Consider the following 17,863-nt stretch of genomic DNA (forward strand, 5'->3'; position numbering starts at 1 on the left):
AGCTGTCCAGTCTCGTGAAATATGTTCGCGTAGGGGCCGGCCAGGGCTGGCGTTGTCAAGCCCGTACCCGGCCCGGGCACGGTGGCTGAAACCCGAGCCCGGCCCAGGTCCGCATAAAAAACGCAGAGCCCGGGCCCGTGCAGTGCTCTAATAGCAACCCTGGCCGAAATGCGCTGGGAGATTTTCCCTCATGCCCAGGTTTAGTCCCAAGCGATTACCATTTGTTTGGAAAGAGCACTTTGGAGGAAAGACGTTCCACACAGATGAAGCCCTCCAGAAAGATGTTCTGCAGTAGCTATACTACAGCAGCTCACTTCTTTCTACGCCAAAGGCATCAAAGAGTGGCACAGCGATGGCAGCGGTGTGTAGGTGCGCACGCTGAATACTTCGAAAACAAAAAAAAAAAGGAAAAAATGACGCACTCTGGTGCTTCGCGAATTTTTAATTGTATTTAAAGAAATAAAAGTGACCCGCGTTCGAATCCCGGCTGTTCTGGGTTTCCCTCAGACGTTGCAAGAAAAATGTCGGGGCAGTTTCCTGCGAAGTCTGCCCAGGATGCACGGTCCCGGTGGCGGTGGTGATGCTGGTGAAAGGGCTCGCCGTTGACGGCCTAACAGAGGTGGGCAACGTCACGACTGGCGTCCTGCGCCGACCTCTAATGAAACAGTGCCCACAGACGTCTGAAAGCGTCTGAGGGCACAGCGTCTGCATGAGCGTCTGAGGGTCTCGGAAAACTCCAGACACAGCACAGCCGGCACCGGGATTCGAACACCAGGACTATACCAGGACCAACCAGGCGCCCCGAGAAATAGTGGGCTGTTTGAGGCTGCTCCTGGAACCCGTGACGCCATCTGTGGTCTATATAAGTATCAAAACCGAAACCATCAAACCGGAACCGGAACCAACATGCACAAGCGAGACAAGCCACAAGAACGTGCCACGAAATTTGACGCTCAGGCCAAACCAAGCACACCGTCTACGAGCCACATGAGGAGCCACCTGACCCCCCCCCCCCCCCCCCCTAACGACGGTGTCACACGATTTTTCTTTTATTTTCTTTATTCTAGACACCAGTCTAGTTTTCGCCTGTGATATCATTCTGATATCTGCCCTCTTTCAAAATGGATTAGGCGTTCCTGAACCTGAACCTGAAGTATAACAAGAGTTGAGTGACGGAAGGTACCAGGGGTACCAGGGGATCGAAACCGGAACTGAACCATAACCGAAAACCGCAACAAAACGTTAATTTTTTGCCGAACCGAACCCGAACCAAACCGTAAACATTTTTTCTTATTGTCACAATGACAAGATATGATGTTTCAAAATTCAAAAATAACGAAGACGGTTTACTACTACTTTTTCACACCTTGTTTTTCAATCATGGCAGGAGCGCATTGATAGGTACGAAAATCATGCCACTGAAGTCTTATGTGAACTGTATTTCGAGGGGTTCGAAATAAAAAATAAAATAAAATAAAAAGTTGTTCGAAACTACGAAACTACAGCCGCTGCACCTACAGTCACAGCCAGCCAAAACAGAAGAACACCACCACCAGCACGGAAGGTAGGATGGTAGGACGTAGTTGTGTTTGTGGCCGATGTTAGTTGGGTGCACTCGGCGTGCAAATATGTTACAGCCTGCGGCTTTACCCATCCCATAGATAGCGTTTTAAATTGGTTTATGCTGCACATTTTGGTACTGTTGTACGGGTACCTATCCATAATCTTTGGCGGTATAGGGATAAGCTTGTGACGACGACTTGAACGGCTTGCAGAACCATCCTTGGAACCATCATGGACGGAATAGGGAACGAAGTTACACAAAAAATACGGGTATGCTTGGATCATTCGATGCCTAAGGTTTTTGTAATTTGCTTGTGGACATCCAGAAAAGAACGATGTTCGTGATGGTGCAATTTTAACGAGTTCTTTTTGTTATTTTAGGCTGCCATCAAATCGAAACTTGTTGAACTCAGTGCTTATGTTGGTAAGTGTTGCACCCTTGTTATGGCTTTGCTTTTATGTCACTAGAGACGACGACGGCGACGTTTTTGGGTTTGGGGCTGTGAGAATGTTTGTTCTACTATGATGGTATGGACAATCAGGGTTCTTGCTGGTGTCATCGAAGTCTTCGCTGATTTAGAGGGGATATTCCACATCAGTTTACACAATTTTTGTTTTGAATACGGTAAACGCAGACACGCACGATGAAATGATGGTACCATACTTAAGTTCTTGAAGCTCTCGCGATCCTTTTTTCCCCTTGGATAGTTAATAATTTAAGAAGTTGGCTTACAATATTGGAGGGAAACCTAAAATGAAGCAAACGGCATACTTAACAAGTGTACACGAACGTACGTCTCTTTCACTGAGAAAATATGCTATAAAAAAGTAAGGTACAAGAAAACTTGCAGGTTTAGTCACTTGCAAGCTGAGCTTGTTTGTTCCAACTATTCACTGTATGGTTTTATAGCCTATGCCAGGAAGCTTGCTTGTAAGACGTCTTAGAGAGACAATTTGTTACATTCATATACCATCACTGTTGCAATATCTCTGTGGTATTGTTGCTGTCTCAACATTCTTAGTTTCTAGCAAAATGTTGGTTAGATCATCGTTGTAACATTAGACAGCCACTGTAACAATTGAAAACGTGTTTTTTTTTTTCATAAGGAGTCAATGCTGGCACAAAAAAAAAGAACAAACATTGAGTGCTCTCGCAAGTACCTCAGTCATGACGACACTTCTCATTACACGCACTGTTCTGCTGAAGAAACACTCTACTGAAGAAACACTCACCGCTGTGCATCGCTGCTGGGGTACACGGAGGAGCAACATGGAGCTCGCATCATTTTTTTTTTTAAATGCAACATCGAGAAATATTCTCTCGCTCAGTTACTCGCAAGACAGCAAAGAGGGCCCCTGACTGTTTGGAAATTTTGTTGCACGCGCAAAGTTATACTGTTTGCGACAAGCGGAAATAATTTTCCCAAAAGCAGAATAATAACTAACGCAGACTCGTGTAGCACGAAAATCAATTTCGAGGTGCCAGGGTTGATCGTGCCAGCAGCATGTCATACTATGGTAAAGATAAGTGACACAGGTGTAGGCCGTCACTGTAGGCCGTAGGAATCACTGTATTGGGGACGGTATTAAAGTCCCTTTAGGTGATGCAGTGCTGCACTGTGTGGTACAGCTCACATCAACCTTAAGAATAACACTGGAGAAAATATGGTCTTGTTCCTGAGTGCGATTACAGCAACCCTTGGGACCATGAGGAAATCTTAATTGTACAAAATTATCGTGTTAGTTTAACGCGAGGATTTTGTTCACTTAACATTCCCCAGTGCTCCCAGGGTGGCTGGTTATCGCGCTCGTAAATGAGACCAAATTTTTTCCAGTGTTACTATTAAGGTTGACGTGAGCTGTACCACGTGCTGTAATGGATGGTATGTGTCTTGGGCAAGGTCAGCCCTTGACTTGACTTGAGCACATGCTCACACTCAACCCCGCAACTTGAACTCGACTCGCGCTCAAACTCATTGGAACCTTAATGTGAACCTCATTGCCCTGAAATACCCCTGTTACACGGGTAGCCTTCAATGATCATCGGAACCAACTACCATTGAACATGTGCATAGCGCCAGCTAGCATGTAACGTGTCAACTTCTCAAACAGCATTGGATTGAATGCTGTCTGACAGGTTGACTCATTACACTCTAGATGGCGCTATGCTTATGTTCGGCAATAAGGCTCTGGTTCAGCGGGCTTTGGTTTCGATGACCATTGAAGGCTGCCCCTGTGACAAAGGTACAAGAGTGAGAGTGATGCCTTCTCCCACTTGTTTCATCCTCCCCTGTTGGTACTGTTCTAAGTAGAAGGACCCTTGGTCTGCCATTAAATGTGCTACTCAAATAATTGTGAGGAAAATAAAGGTGTTGTTTCGTTTGGCTCTCTCATTACGCTGATGTTGATGGACTTCCGCAGATGATGAACTTCCTGACTACATCATGGTGATGATAGCGAATAAGAAAAGCAGAGAGCAGATGACGCAGGACCTCTCCTTGTTTCTTGGTGACAGCACGGAAAACTTCACTGGTTGGTGTGTAAACTGTCAAATATTTTTATGCTAGGCCTTTCTCTGAATGCCTGCTCAGCGATCTAGTGCATTTCCCATCTTAATTAGTGGTACATAATTAATTGTACAATAAATTTAGAATGGTCTTATTCTTGCAGGCTGCAGCAAGTCTTGAACCAACTGCAGAACATTGCATCGGGTGAGCACACTTGGACTGAATTTGCTGGATCTACGAGTTTGCACTCTCGTGCTTCAAGAATGTCTTTAGTTCTATGGAGACTCTATGGGAATTTTATCGTTTGTTCCATGTACTACTACGCATTTTATGTGTGTGTAAAACGGACCAGACTTTCTTCTTTGTTAACGTTGACATATTTGTTAGCATCTGTGTGTTGGACAACGTGAAGCTTACTAAAAAATTTTTTTTTGTTGCCTCTTTTCACGCCTATCTTATCTCAAGCTCTTTTCTATGTTGCCTCGGTATCACATATTCCAGATTTCATGAGTGCCACCCCGGTAGTTAGCAAGCGAGCTTGAATAATTGCTGCCATTCAAGGAACGGTTCCGTTAATTTGGTGTGCCCTAATATTGCAGAACCAAAGCAGAAGCCAAAGGAAAGTAAGGCAAAAGACACCGAAGAAGAACGCCCGGTGCCACCTCCAGAGGTTGCAGCACCGGCGCCTACCGTTGCCCTGTCCGCAGTACCAGCATTGGTTGAACCACGAAGTGAACCAGATGACGAAGTATTGGCTCTCAAAGCGGACACTGAAGCAGGTACAGTGTTTCCTTGTTTTGCAAATACAGTGTAGTCACGTTAATTCAAACTTCCAGATAATTCGAACTGGCACTCTGGTCCAGTCAAAGTTGTGTACATTTGTCTTGTGGCTCTTCCGTCCTACCGTATGCTGTTTAATGCGTGTATTGAAAGTATATTTTGTCCAGCGGGAACTTGATGAGTACACTTAACGATTGGGCACTATCGTAATATTGTGGTGCGAAAGTTGTGCCCGAACACGTTGTGTGACCACGAGTTAAAAGTGTGATCAACGTGCTCCAACATTCTATGTGTCTCAGTAAGTCACTAAATGAGTTACCGTGTTTACAGTGACTGCAGAGCACAAACACTACTAATCTGATATTGACTTTTCCTCTCTTTTTGTGTTCCCAGATGATGACTTTAGGGAAGACCTGCGATGTTCATCTGTGGACCAACCTGTCACCAAACAAAGTATACCACTCATCAGGCCATTTCCGAGGGTTGCGGCTCCAGAGTCTGAGCAACCAAAGGCACGCTCAGTTTCTGCAAAGGTATGAACGTGTATGTCTTCATTTTAGAAAATTGCAGTGTATTTGCATGAATTTCTGACCACCCCCATACTGTATTTGCACCCCCATTCTGACCACACCATACCGTATTTGCACTACCATTCTGACCACCTCATGCTGTATTGTCACCCCATTCTGACCACCACCACACCGTATTGGCACCCCATTCTGACCACCACCATACCGTATTGGCACCCCATTCTGACCACACCATACCGTATTTGCACCCCATTCTGATCACCCCATACTGTATTTGCACCCCCATTCTGACCACCCCATACTGTATTTGTACCCCTATTCTGACCGCCCCATACTGTATTTGCAGCCCCATTCTGACCACCTCATACCGTATTTGCACCCCATTCAGACCACCGCCAAACTGTATTTGCACCCCATTCTAACTACCCCATACCATATTTGCACCCCCCCCTTCTGACCACCCTCAGTTGTCTCGTGACGTAAACACCCAATTATTATTATTATTCTGACCACCCCCCATACAGTATTTGCACCCCCATTCAAGGAAAAGGAAAGCCTTTGCACTGGTTTTTGATTATAAATAGAGCCTGAAGTTTTCGGGAAATATTTTTCTAAATTCGGGGCATAAAAATCGGGTACATAAACATGTGCTCCATATTCATGCAAATTCGGGTGGAAAAATTTTCAGTACACTAAATTTGGGGAGAAATCGGGCTCAGTTACTCAAACTAACTGAACTCTTTCAGTGCAAGTGGTGATGTAATGTAGAAAAAAATATTTCCCAAAAACTTCCGCTCTATTTATAGTACATATTTAGGCTCTAGAATATCCTATCCTGCTTCATTATGTGTCGCATCCTGCTCCTTGGAACAGGCTTCTGTTCCTGTTCCTGGGAACAGGATGGGACCCACAAGACTCTGATGAACAGGTTATTTTTGTATTACATTTCTGTACATGGTGATCAGCAGTGATGATTTGAACTTGGGCTACACAACAAGTTTGAGCTTTAAACGGAGAAATTGCATGACGAAATAACAGACGTCAGCATCACTGCACAAGATTAGAGGTAACTGTCGTTTAGCTGCAAGTGTAGGGAAATGAGAAATTATTCCGCAAGAGGGTTAGATTGGTTGGTATGGAATGACTTGTGGAATGTTTGTTTCTGAATGCTGTCATTCAGACCTGAGGAGCGTGCACAAAAAGGGGACCGACACACAGAGGGCCTGTGTGTGGGTCTTCCCCTTTTTTTGTGTCCGTGCCTCCCGTTTTTTTGTCATGGAACTTCAACGTCCGGGCACTCTATCCCTTCTCTCGTGAGCATGTGAAAGTTGGGAGTGCCAGAGGCCCTGTGGTTATTAATAGCAGACCAAATTGTATATTGCGTATCAACTTTTTGCATGTAATCTTTTTAGCATAAAATAGATGCAACAGCTGCTAGATGCACTGCGAAAACTAAGTAAAAACAAATAGGGTTCTGACGTAGGTGCCGGCGTCGAAGCGGTCCGGAGTGCCATCGTCAACGGTCGGTGCCGTGGTTCGGAGGAAGCCGCAATTCATAAGCGACGACGAAGACGAAGAATATGATCCCAACAATCCTTCAGTTGGTAGCGTGGCAAGCATAGTTAAAGTCAGCGAACGAAGGCAAGTGCGACGCTCCCCCGTGACATGTCACTGTGCTTCACTGTAAAGCCCTGTGTGATCAAGCTATTTGCCATCTGCGTCCAAGCCAAATCCGCAGAGCTGTAAACCTTTCATATTCACATCCGACCCGCTAAGTGGATGGTTTATCCGTTTCCCAGCAGCGCAGTACATGTAGCCTTTGAAAGCATGTTGACAGAATGCACAGATGGTGTGCTAGGACGACGTAGTAACAGAGATGTGAAATACATCTTCATGTTGGAGCAAGTGAGAACGATCAGCAAAATGTCTCTTTGAGAGAGAGAGAGAAAAAAAAACAATTAGTAGTGCACCACCATCACCAACAGGTTACTTCGAAACACACAGATGCAAATCATGCTTGCAAATATTGTACGCTTGCTTGTATTCGCTTTCCCTCTCGTACCGACTCTGTACCCTCGTCAGTACAGAGGTACCAAAAAAAAACATAAACATAACAGTCCGGAGATATTAAATACGAATGAAGAGTTGCACTCCAATATTTTATCACAAATTTAATGGCTTTTGACATGAAGGACAGAAGGGTTAACACTGTTTTTCAGATAACTAACCTCGTTCCCAGTCAACTCCACCCCCCATGCGATTTGCGCATCGCACATGGACTTGTTTGTCTTGGCTTGCTATACATAACCGAGTTGCGTCCAAAACGTAACGATTTTGTAAAATAATCTGATGTTTTGAGAAAAAGAAATAGAAATGTAGCGAATGTATTTGTAATAGCTTGAATGCTGCACTGTGTGGTACAGCTCACATCAACCTTAAGAATAACACTGGAGAAAATATGGTCTTGTTCCTTTGTTCTTCATTTTTTTAATAATTGTCCACCCTTCTCCTCCCAGGTCTAGTGTCCCAGAGAACATGCAAGCCAACAGGTTGTTGGTCATAAAAGCAATGAAGGATGCTCATGCCTCTGTCACAAGCACAGCAAAGAAAAATCCATGTAAGCTCATTAATTAATCGTAGCGCCTACAAGTGTTCACACTATCTTTTTGTCTGGCACATAGCAGCTCGCGTGGAGCCATACGAACCTACTCCGATATCGAAGCAGACGACGGTGAAAAAGAAAAGGCCTGCCGAGGTATCCCTCCCTGAGAACAGGGAAGATGACTGCACCCCTCCAAGTAAATAGTACACTATACTATACTACTATACTATAAATTTTATATCTGTGGTTCATCGTAACAGGAGAGTGCAACTATTTTACTACCCAGTATACTCATAACTAACTGTAACTTCACATTTCTTTTTTTTTTTTTTTTTTTTTAATTGGGCACAAGGCACATGTATGTGTGCACTAAATTCCTGCCTGGAATTTTTACACGCCCTTAAAATTAATTCAGCTTGCGACATTTGCAAAAATTTGGGACTCGTGAGCAGAAGTTAATTTCTCATTGTCTCGCATCATCTTCAATTAGTGCCTGCTGTTTAAAACCTGCTATATTTGTTTATCAGCTTCAAAAATTTTAATGAATGTAATGGTTATCCCTGTGACAAGGCCAAGAGCTGTTCATCTATTTACATTAAGCAACGAGTCTGTGTTACTAATATTAATCTATATTTTCGCACCTGTAGAGAGGCCAGCATTAGGTTCCATTAAGGATAGGCTGAAGATGCCACCTGGTGAGATTTCTAATCATTCACACAAGAGAAAGAAAAAAAAGAGCTTGTTTCACACATTTTTTTTCCAGTTGCGAGTTCAGCTTCTGCTGTTGTTCAGAAAGAACCCTGTAAGTGAAATCACCTGGGCCAACTTTGTGTTTCCGCGCATTTGAAAAGCCCTTTCATTTGTAACAAATGAACATCGCATCACATTTTCAGGCAACGTTGCTGTGGTCAAGAGTATCCCAGTTCTGGAGGAAAACATAGAAGAGGACTCTGGTAAGGTCGAGTCACGCGTTGGATGGTGAGCTGTATCTCACTGTGGACCATTTCTCAGATTTGCTGGAAATAGGGGTTCAGCGGGAGGACGTGCACACTGTTGTCAAAGACACCTTGCCAAGCGCGCATGGCAGAAGTGTGACTGATGCCACGAGAAATGAGGTGGAGTCAACCAGGTGAGGCTGGAGAAAAAGTCAGGCCCTATATATTTTGCATCAACAAGTTGGCGACTCAGATTAAAATTTGTGGCATTTTCAGGGAAGAAAGCTGGCCCCACTTTGTGGTAACCTTGAACGGGGTGGACCCAAACAACTTCAAGGTGGGCAGTCGTGATGTGGTTTCCACGGGTGGGCAAGATTTGGATGAGCTACCACTAGATGCAGATGACGAGCTGCTCTTAGAAGAAGACGATTACATACCAGAGGAGGAGGAGGAAGTTGCTACTGGAGACATTCAAGGTAGCGCACTGTGGTTCATGCTTCATGTGTGGGGCTTCCAAAATGAATGAATATCGTAGTCTCGGGTATTGTCTGAGTTAGGAGAAAGTAATTTTTAACTGTAACCAGTTATCACCTAAAATCTAAATGTAAAATGTAACTAATTTACGCACGTCAAAAAGTTCCTCCGCTATGCTCCATTCTTCATAGCATTATAGAGAGTATAGACACAAGCTGAATTAGATTCTCCCACGTGTGTAGCCTGGATATCATGTTTTTCCTGCACTTTGGAGAACAACTGCTTGAGTGCATGTGCCAAAATGTTCTTTGAAAGTTGAGTGTTTATTTACTCGCCTTTCATCTATCAAAATATAACTGTAAAGTGACAAAGTTTCCTACCCTTGGTAACTAAGTAATTGCATTCAAAGCCTTTCAAAAGCCATACCCATGTCACGTGGGCTAATTTAGTGTCATTTTCGTCAAGTGCACTCCTCCCAAGTGAATGTCACTTTCACCACATGCTTGCTGCACGGCTTAAGGAAGTGCACTAAATTATAACTGCAAAGATGAGATGAGATGGACAGATGAGAATAAACGGCAGCAAAATTTTTAGGCGTGAGCCACACTTCAGTCTTTGAGAATGATGTTCGTCGATGCGCAACCAATTTCCACAAATCTTCTTCCGAAATTAAACGAACTTCCCTAAAATATGTGATGAGCTACCACAAGTCAGGGCGAGTAAGACAACGGGCAAACTACGTATACTGCAAAGTTTTCACAGCCTGTGAACGAGAGTAATTACATGTCCTTTCGGCACAATGCAACATGCATCGTGCTTACATCTGCTTAAATCAGACGTGCTTACACTGTGCATAAATCAGATAAGCACAGCTGTTGGGAATACTTGCTTAAAAGTATTGTGCTTGCTTTTGCTTGTCCTCAATATTTTTACCTGTACTTCAAAGCCTGCTGTCGAGTTTGGGGAACTCATGAAATCGTGAGTGCATTTTCTGCAGAGTGTCACTAAAAGATGCCGTGTTAGAGCACATGAATGACACTAAGTACAAGCATTACTCGCTGAAAGTGACATTACATTAGTCCATGCTTAAAAGGGAGACTTTGCAAGGGTTCAAAAAAAAATTAGGTGAGCATCATACCGATCGTGAACTACTTCCTGATCGATACCGAATACAACATTTGCATACATTTTGCGCGAGTAATTAATTCGTAAGTGGTGACAATGGCAAATCAAAACTGAAGCGTGAAGAGCAGAAAACTGAGCTCCTTAGTACATCGGTTCATCCGGAGTAGGATTTCGTGACGTCACCCAGCAGTGTGTTGCTTTCAGCGCCCTCTTGCTTCGTAATAATTCGTTTAAATCTGCGCCGTTTTGGACAGATATTTCGTACACATGTTCCTGACATCCCAAAGATTACGGACATACTGCAACCTTGCAACCTTTGTGGTGATTTTGTTGAGTGAGTTGCCCATGACTGGATTGTGACTCCTCCAGGCCCTTATGTACGCACTGCTGGTATGGTGAAGGGCACCTACAGAGCATTTCATAGCCGGTTCACAGGTCGCAAACCTAACTATTTCAGTGGCTGAAGAACCGATGGAGCACACAGAAACCGGCGTGGAGAAAGTGAAAGAAAAGTGCCGTTACTGGCCGGCATGTAAGAATGGTGACCAGTGTCCATATCATCATCCCACTGTGCCATGCAAGTAAGAGAAATCTGCATTCTTTATTTTTTTATTTTTCAAACTAAATGTCATTTTGCGACAGGAGCAGGAGCTTGATGGTGTCATTGTGACTGCATTGTGTACAAAGGGCATTGAACCAGAACTCTACAGCTAGTTTTTCCCAAACCGGGGCAAACCGTGTCCGAAATATCGATCGACAGAGCTGCATGACATCCGAAATTTTGGACACTGTTATACATTAACTCAATGGGGCCTCATTGGCCATTCTGCGAACGGATCCGAATAATAGAGCATGTCCGAAAAATCTGTTGGCGACTGTACAGTGTTTGATTATATCGAGGTTTGACTGTATGTACATGCAGTGAAGAGTTTTAATGTTGAAGAGTTGAATGTGACAGATGAGGTTGTTCATTCACTTTCTCTGTGGCTTTCCAAAGGGCATTTCCAAATTGCAAGTACAAGGAGAAATGCCTCTTCATCCACCCCAACTGCAAGTACGATGCCTTTTGCAAACGCAGAGACTGTCCTTACACCCATGCCAGCAGGCGTAATTTCTCCTGTCCGCCACCAGGTGAGAAAGTGTAACTGCATGTAGTTGTAACTAGAGCATCAAACCAAACTGGAATCGAAAACTGCGAAAGAACCAAACCGGAACCGAATCGAGAAGGCTGCCACCATCTTGAACCGAATCAATTTAGAGAATTTGTGTTAGTTTCAAAACCGGTTTCAAAGCATCGAGAGTTCGAAACTGACCAGTTTTCATCTTACCTACATAGAGTGGCCTAACCTGTTCCAAAACTAACTTGTTCACAGGACATTTTTGAGCTGTGCAAGTATTCGAAATTTCGAATATGAAACGAATATCTGATTCCATTCGAATCCTATTCACAACCTATTATCATTATCCGAAATTTTCGAATATTTTTCGAATAGTACTAAAGCAAGTTTTTTCTATTACCAACGTAGCAGAAATGTTTTTGTACCGTGAGCATGGGCTCTCTACACCAAAATGTGTTTGCTGTAAGCCCGTCAGTTGAATCAGATACACGTACAAGTGAATATAGCTAATGTGTGCTTTATGTATCTAGCTTAGATTTCAATACAATCAAACTGAGTCACATAGATGTGAGACACATGAACAAGTTAATATAGACGATAACTGGTTTAGTGCATCTTGAACCGGTTCGGAACCGATATATCTGCCCTCCTTGAGCTGAACCGGAACCAGACCATAATGCCTGGGTCCAAACCTGAATGGAACCGGAAACCGAGTATAGTTGGGGACATATGCCATGTGAAGTATCAGCTGATCGTACCTTGAGCCATTTGCGAAGGGAATGCTTTCTTATATTACCCATTTTTCCACTCCCCCAGTACTTGCACACTGGGGCTCTATTGTTCAAGTTGGCACAAAGTGAGAGTTCACTGATTTGTCAAACAATACTTTTTCTGGTGCGGGCTGGTGGTAACTTTCTTGGATTGTTGTCGGCACTGAGTTGGCCTCTGGATCTGTGATGTGTTCTTTTGGGAATAACAGTTGCAACATGCAAAAAACAACGTGGCAGGCAAGACTGAAGTATTTTGTATGTTGCAAATTATTTTTCACGGTTGGGTTATTTTAAGAGATGAAGTGCTGTTGGTGTGTGGCTTATTGTTATTGCACCCCATGCAGTTGCATCGTCTCCATCCTTGAAGCATTGCAGATTCTACCCTCACTGTACCAACACAAAGTGTTCCTACTTCCACCCAAAGGTAATCAAATACTCATTTAGCGGCATGGGGAAGGGAGAAACAAGGCCTACATGAACGCAGGAATGATCTTGAGTGGACCAGTACGGGTTTCAATTCACGGCGTGTATCGTAATTTCACTCGTATAAGCCGCAGGACCCGTTTTTTGGAACGGAAGATTCGAATTTGAGAACTCTTGCTTTCGCTTTGCATTTGACATTCTACCGTGCAAGGCTTGCAATACATATGTACGTATCACACACGAGAGCCAGACAGTAATGGGCACAAGTGGGTTTTTGCCAATCTCCCTTTGTGATGGGACCAGTACGCCCTGGCAAGTGGCGACTCACACACCCTACCTTGGATGCATTAACCTCAAGAAAGGGGGGAAACTCATTCTCCTAGAAGGACGGGTCGCGGTGTTGGTTTGCATCGTACATCGCAGCAGAACGGCATTCGGCCGCACAATTTCATTGTAAAAGTTACGAATGGTGGAAAATTACTAGAAAGACCAGAAATCACTTTGCTATTCTGGTATGTTCGTTGTCAATGTCCGAAAATTACACTGGTCCATGTGTGCTTGACGAGACCGTGAAGAAAATTCGTTGTAGCGCTTTCTTCGTTAGAGGCGTTCTGAAGGAGTTTGACCCTATCGTAATTACATTTATCGGTAGATACTTTCACAGGACAGACAGTTTCAAGTGTCCATTCCAGTGATATTTATCAGTTTTATAACGATTATTTAATATTGAATTATTTTCACCAACCGGGTAAAAAATTTACCAGCTCATTTACCAGTTCGTCGATGCTTTTTGGTAAGTACTAAAACCTGTGGATGAGTAAGTACCAAAATATAGGCAAGCTGGAGTGCAAACTGTAAGAAAAGTCAATAGACATAATAATAAATAAATAAAGCATGATCGTGGAGGCTGGCATGGAGGGAAGATTCCACATGTAATGGAATTTTGAATTATGAATAACAAGGATGAATATGTCTCTGATATTAAACAGTAAACTTGCATAACTTCATAACATGAAAAAAAAAATGCTTTTCTTATATGACATGGAGGCCATGAAAACAATAGAAAGCTTGCATAATTCACTGTGACCGAATCTCATTCATACCTTTCCGTAACAAGTGGCCTCAAGCTCGTGTCATAACACTCTTGATTCTGTTAGTGGCTTTCTGCTGGCGGCTAGGGTTGACCAGTCACTGTTACTTTGATCTAGCAAGACACGGTGTGCCACGTTACGTTGTCGCTACCACTGATTGCTTTCAGGTTTAATTTGAACCAAAAATTCTTAGCCTGCAGAGACCTGAACTACCAGACATGTACACCATTACGGGGAATCGATGATTCTGATATATTCGAGGAAATACTATTCTAACCTAATGTCGAATACATGGTTGCTGTATTAGGCCTGAATATCAAATATTCTGAAAAACTGCACAGCCCTAAAGGTTATAGCACTACTGGACAGTCGCACAGAATGACTCTATAGGAATCTGTCCTAGTACATTAAGCAGTTCAAATATTTACACCCATACAAAAATTTCCAGTTTTCAAGCTTCATTGAAAGCAGTTTGCTCCTTGCTATGCGTGAAAGTCTGAATTTCCACTAATGTAAAATGGAACCGGTAACTACCCTAATGCCAATTCCCGCCAGGACAGGGTACTGTAGTTCCCGTTCTCTAGCCAGTATATATCTGCAGCTAATCACAAACTTTGCATGTCGTTTTATCTAGCCTTGCAAATTTGGGGCAATGTGTCAGGCCGCCACCTGTCCTTATACCCATGAACAACATATACCATCCCCGGATAAGCTCAAGTGGTCTGCCACAACATCCAAGAAGGCCGTCAGGTGAGCAAGCTGTTATCGTTTGTCTACATAAATGTAAAAAAAATGGAAAAGAGCCCTGGGTATATTTATTTTTATTAAGATAATGGTAACAAAATTTGCTAGAAAAAAAATTGTGGGAACTGCGATTGTTTGCAGTAGTTCACTGTTGCTGTTCACTCGGCATGCTGTTACAGCACCTGAAAAATGTTCATAAGATTACATCAGGAGCCCTTGGCAGGTGCCTCAATGAACAGTTGGTTTGTTTTTGCACTGTGTAAGTATTTGCAACACAGTCATTATGAAAACAGCATCAAGGCTATAGATATGTACTGCGGATAATCTAGCTAGCTCAGCAGTTTGTTTGCAAGTCTTTGCTAGCCTTCCAAATGTGCTTACATTCAAACGCCTCTGCTTCCATACTTGCATCCTGGAATGGGAAAGTTGATTGGGTACAACAATTGTGGAACTGTGGGTGCTTTTACAGACATTGTCAGATTCAAAGCAGTGAATGCAGCAATGCTCATTAGGAAATTTTTCTGACGTCAAGCATTGTGGTGAAGCCACTCTAATGTGGTCAAAACTGAATTTTCAGTACAGCCTCATGACTGCCCTGTGCTGCACTGGTGTCCGTGAAAGCAGATCAACATGCCGCAAAATTGTTCCGGTAAGTAAGTGAATGTCGCGAGAGCACACAGCTAATGAAGTGATGATAATTCTGTTGTGCACTTTCAGGAGATCTCAATACAAGTTTGCGGCTTCGACTTGAAAATTGCATCCTCATTGTAGAACTCCTCACACTGTAAATATGAACTGTATGCAACAGGTGTACTTTTGTTTGTTCGGCCACACTTTTCCCGAGAGCTGCACATGTTACATGATGTAATTTCTCACGGGGATTCAAATAAAGTTAAATCGAAAGAGCACTGGAAGATGCTCCTACATCAAGCAAATGTGGGGTGTGCAATTCAACTACTCCAACACTGCCAGGCTAGCTACTTTCCGGTATACTAAGCTAAGCTTATGCTAAGTTTTGACCACTTCGAGACCTCTCTGGATTGTGGAGAGTGAGAGCACATATTACTCTTTCTCACGCTCCCAAATCTGCACCCCACACTGAAGGTTACGAATACAGTTTGAGTAACTGAGCCCGATTTCTCCATGAATTGCACCGCAATTCGCGTGAATCGCAAGAGACTCCCGTTACAGGGACAACTCACACCACACTTAAATGAGTTGTCCTGGTATGAACTGGGTGATCACCCAGTTTTCACTCACCTCATTGTGGACACATAACGCTGCGTCCACCGTCCACTGCTAACGTCTGGCCCGTGATAAAGGAGGCATCGTCCAAGGCGAGAAACGCTATGGACTTGTCCCACTCGTCCAAGGGCATGAGTTGTCTTGCTGTGTTCCAAGAACTGCATGGTGTTCACAACTGTGAGGCAATACAGCAATGAAAGGAGGGCAAAGTTTGCTTTCTTGTACCCCTATCATATGGGCAGTCTTCAATTGTCATACGTTTTCAATGACCATTCAAACTAACAGCCATTGAGCAGTGGACACACTACTGAATTTGGTAAACATTTTTTTTTTTTTAATGCACGTTCACATTCCCATACATCACATTCACATACCCATACGTGGTGGTGTGAACGTGACGCAGACAGAGGGGAAAATACTGTCGCGGTAAATGTGTAACGTTTGCTCAAATCGCCCTGTACGCACTTGTGTGACAGAGGTATGATTACCTTGGCATAGTCGTCTTCACTCATACCGCCACGCTTGTGCACGTCCGTGACAATGACAACAGGGCTAATGCGGAACAAGTTTTGAAGTTAGTGCACTTGTGTGTGTCAGCGCACTACGTGCTGTGGCAAGGTACGTACTTTACAGCGTTGACACGAACTCCGTCGGGAGCCAGCTCTGCAAAGTATGAAAGATACTTTGAGTGATGTGAGACTTGAACGTTGTGTGTGGAATGTTCAGTCTGCCCCAGCAATTTACCATCGCTATAAAATTGGGGTAGTGGGGCTGCGTACAGTGTGGTTCACTTGAGACTCCACTCCACGTACCAGTTCTCTTCGGGTCGCCAATAACTTCCATAGAGCCACGTTTCATTCTGAATGCCCTAAATAACGCGAAAGCTTGCAGAAAAGAAGCACTAACCAAGTGCAGCTGTTCTCGTCAGTTGATCCAAGCCGGCCTTGCTGACATTGTATGCCATTAAACCATGAAACTGAGGAAATGAAAGCCCAGGTTTTATTCCCTGGTGCAAAAGGAAACGACCATCGAGTATACCTTGCTGTGTGTGTTTTCATTAGTGGATGAGGCATTGGCCTCGAATTGTCAATGGCCTGACAGCATAGACTGGGTACACATCTCATTTAGTGGGACCAAAATGTTCATCACCACCAAGGAAGCTTTTTCCTGTGTGTGACTAATATGTACAGCACAGAGCATTTCTTGCCTGATGCACAAAACTTTGTAACTCGGGCATATTGCGTTGCCAGCTGCTTTCGTTGCCCACACTGAGATCATGTGGGAATTCACATGGCCCACCTCAGATTTGTTTTTTTCCCATATTTGAAATTACATTCATAAATGGAGCAATGAGGAAGCTAGGAGGAGTGCACAGTAGTGATGCAAACCTATTGATAAATTGACTATCGATACAATTGATAGCTTTTCAAAACAATCGATAGTGCCAAAAAATTATCGATAGTCGGCGATTGATAGTAGTATCAATAGTGTTACGATAATCATTTAATTCCCCTCTTTGTTTTTGCACTTGCACAGTGACAACGAAAACAGAATCGTGTGTGGCACAAGTTCTTTCCATTTAGCTGTAATGTATGGATGCACTGCAAGCAGCAATAGCCAACTATCAATAGTTTTGCATCACTAGTGCACACGACGAAGCACCTGAAGTGAGTACAGTACGTCAGAGACATCAACTTCACGCAAACGTAAGTCTAGAGAGAATCGTAAGTCTAGGGCTCATCCGTGCCTAAAGGCATGGATAAAGGTCAGGAAGGTTCTTCGGTTACAATTGCGCGAGTTCTGTCACCTGTCTCTGATGACACCCGCAAGTTTCTCAAAATTTGTTGATAAAAAAAACAGCGACTTAAAAAAAAAAAAGAGAGAGATCTAAAATGCTGCTAAGACGTGGCGGCATCTACACTGGGGAAAAATCATTATTCGAAGAAATCCCGATCC

General features: G+C 43.5%; 2 protein-coding genes across 8 annotated transcripts; one reads left to right on the top strand and one right to left on the bottom strand.

The window, feature by feature from the left end:
• Window positions 1-1,366: 1,366 nt before the first annotated feature.
• On the top strand, window positions 1,367-15,570 carry LOC135370621 (zinc finger CCCH domain-containing protein 14-like). Of its 5 annotated transcripts, none has more exons than XM_064604400.1 (22): window positions 1,367-1,564; window positions 1,740-1,833; window positions 1,945-1,987; window positions 3,985-4,099; window positions 4,234-4,274; window positions 4,670-4,849; window positions 5,244-5,383; window positions 6,864-7,021; window positions 7,897-7,997; window positions 8,062-8,178; window positions 8,630-8,677; window positions 8,746-8,784; window positions 8,876-8,935; window positions 8,994-9,111; window positions 9,194-9,393; window positions 10,974-11,097; window positions 11,514-11,647; window positions 12,749-12,828; window positions 13,592-13,620; window positions 14,553-14,668; window positions 15,240-15,311; window positions 15,380-15,570. In XM_064604400.1, the coding sequence occupies exons 2-21, from the start codon at window positions 1,795-1,797 to the stop codon at window positions 15,278-15,280; spliced, it is 1,923 nt and encodes a 640-aa protein (XP_064460470.1). In that variant the 5' UTR covers window positions 1,367-1,564; window positions 1,740-1,794; the 3' UTR covers window positions 15,281-15,311; window positions 15,380-15,570. The 5 variants fall into 5 exon arrangements, with proteins under 5 accessions (XP_064460470.1, XP_064460471.1, XP_064460468.1 ...); XM_064604401.1 differs by having other exon boundaries at window positions 1,776-1,833; XM_064604398.1 differs by lacking the exon at window positions 1,367-1,564 and adding an exon at window positions 1,571-1,710 and having other exon boundaries at window positions 1,776-1,833.
• Window positions 14,722-17,799, bottom strand: LOC135370624 (aklaviketone reductase DauE-like). Of its 3 annotated transcripts, XM_064604406.1 has the most exons (7): window positions 16,946-17,793; window positions 16,814-16,883; window positions 16,534-16,570; window positions 16,396-16,459; window positions 15,923-16,065; window positions 15,044-15,074; window positions 14,722-14,844 (listed from the first exon to the last, which is right to left on the bottom strand). In XM_064604406.1, exons 2-7 carry the CDS (start codon window positions 16,869-16,871, stop codon window positions 14,836-14,838), a joined length of 342 nt encoding a protein of 113 aa, XP_064460476.1. In that variant the 5' UTR covers window positions 16,872-16,883; window positions 16,946-17,793; the 3' UTR covers window positions 14,722-14,835. The 3 variants fall into 3 exon arrangements, with proteins under 3 accessions (XP_064460476.1, XP_064460474.1, XP_064460475.1); XM_064604404.1 differs by lacking the exon at window positions 14,722-14,844 and having other exon boundaries at window positions 14,889-15,074; window positions 16,946-17,799; XM_064604405.1 differs by lacking the exons at window positions 14,722-14,844; window positions 16,814-16,883; window positions 16,946-17,793 and adding an exon at window positions 16,720-16,807 and having other exon boundaries at window positions 14,889-15,074.
• Window positions 17,800-17,863: the final 64 nt, after the last annotated feature.

This window comes from Ornithodoros turicata, chromosome 10, assembly GCF_037126465.1.
Source record: "Ornithodoros turicata isolate Travis chromosome 10, ASM3712646v1, whole genome shotgun sequence".
Taxonomy (NCBI): Eukaryota; Metazoa; Arthropoda; class Arachnida; order Ixodida; family Argasidae; genus Ornithodoros; species Ornithodoros turicata.

Coding starts and splice junctions, on each gene's coding strand:
- LOC135370621 (XM_064604398.1), top strand. CDS start 1,682: ATGCTGCACATTTTGGTACTGTTGTACGG. Junction 4,275..4,669: donor ACTGCAGAACATTGCATCGG/GTGAGCACACTT, acceptor CTAATATTGCAG/AACCAAAGCAGAAGCCAAAG. Junction 7,998..8,061: donor CACAGCAAAGAAAAATCCAT/GTAAGCTCATTA, acceptor TCTGGCACATAG/CAGCTCGCGTGGAGCCATAC.
- LOC135370624 (XM_064604404.1), bottom strand. CDS start 16,871: ATGGCATACAATGTCAGCAAGGCCGGCTTGGATCAACTGACGAGAACA. Junction 16,571..16,813: donor GACGAGAACAGCTGCACTTG/GTTAGTGCTTCT, acceptor CATACTTTGCAG/AGCTGGCTCCCGACGGAGTT. Junction 15,075..15,922: donor CGTTATGTGTCCACAATGAG/GTGAGTGAAAAC, acceptor TTCCCATTCCAG/GATGCAAGTATGGAAGCAGA.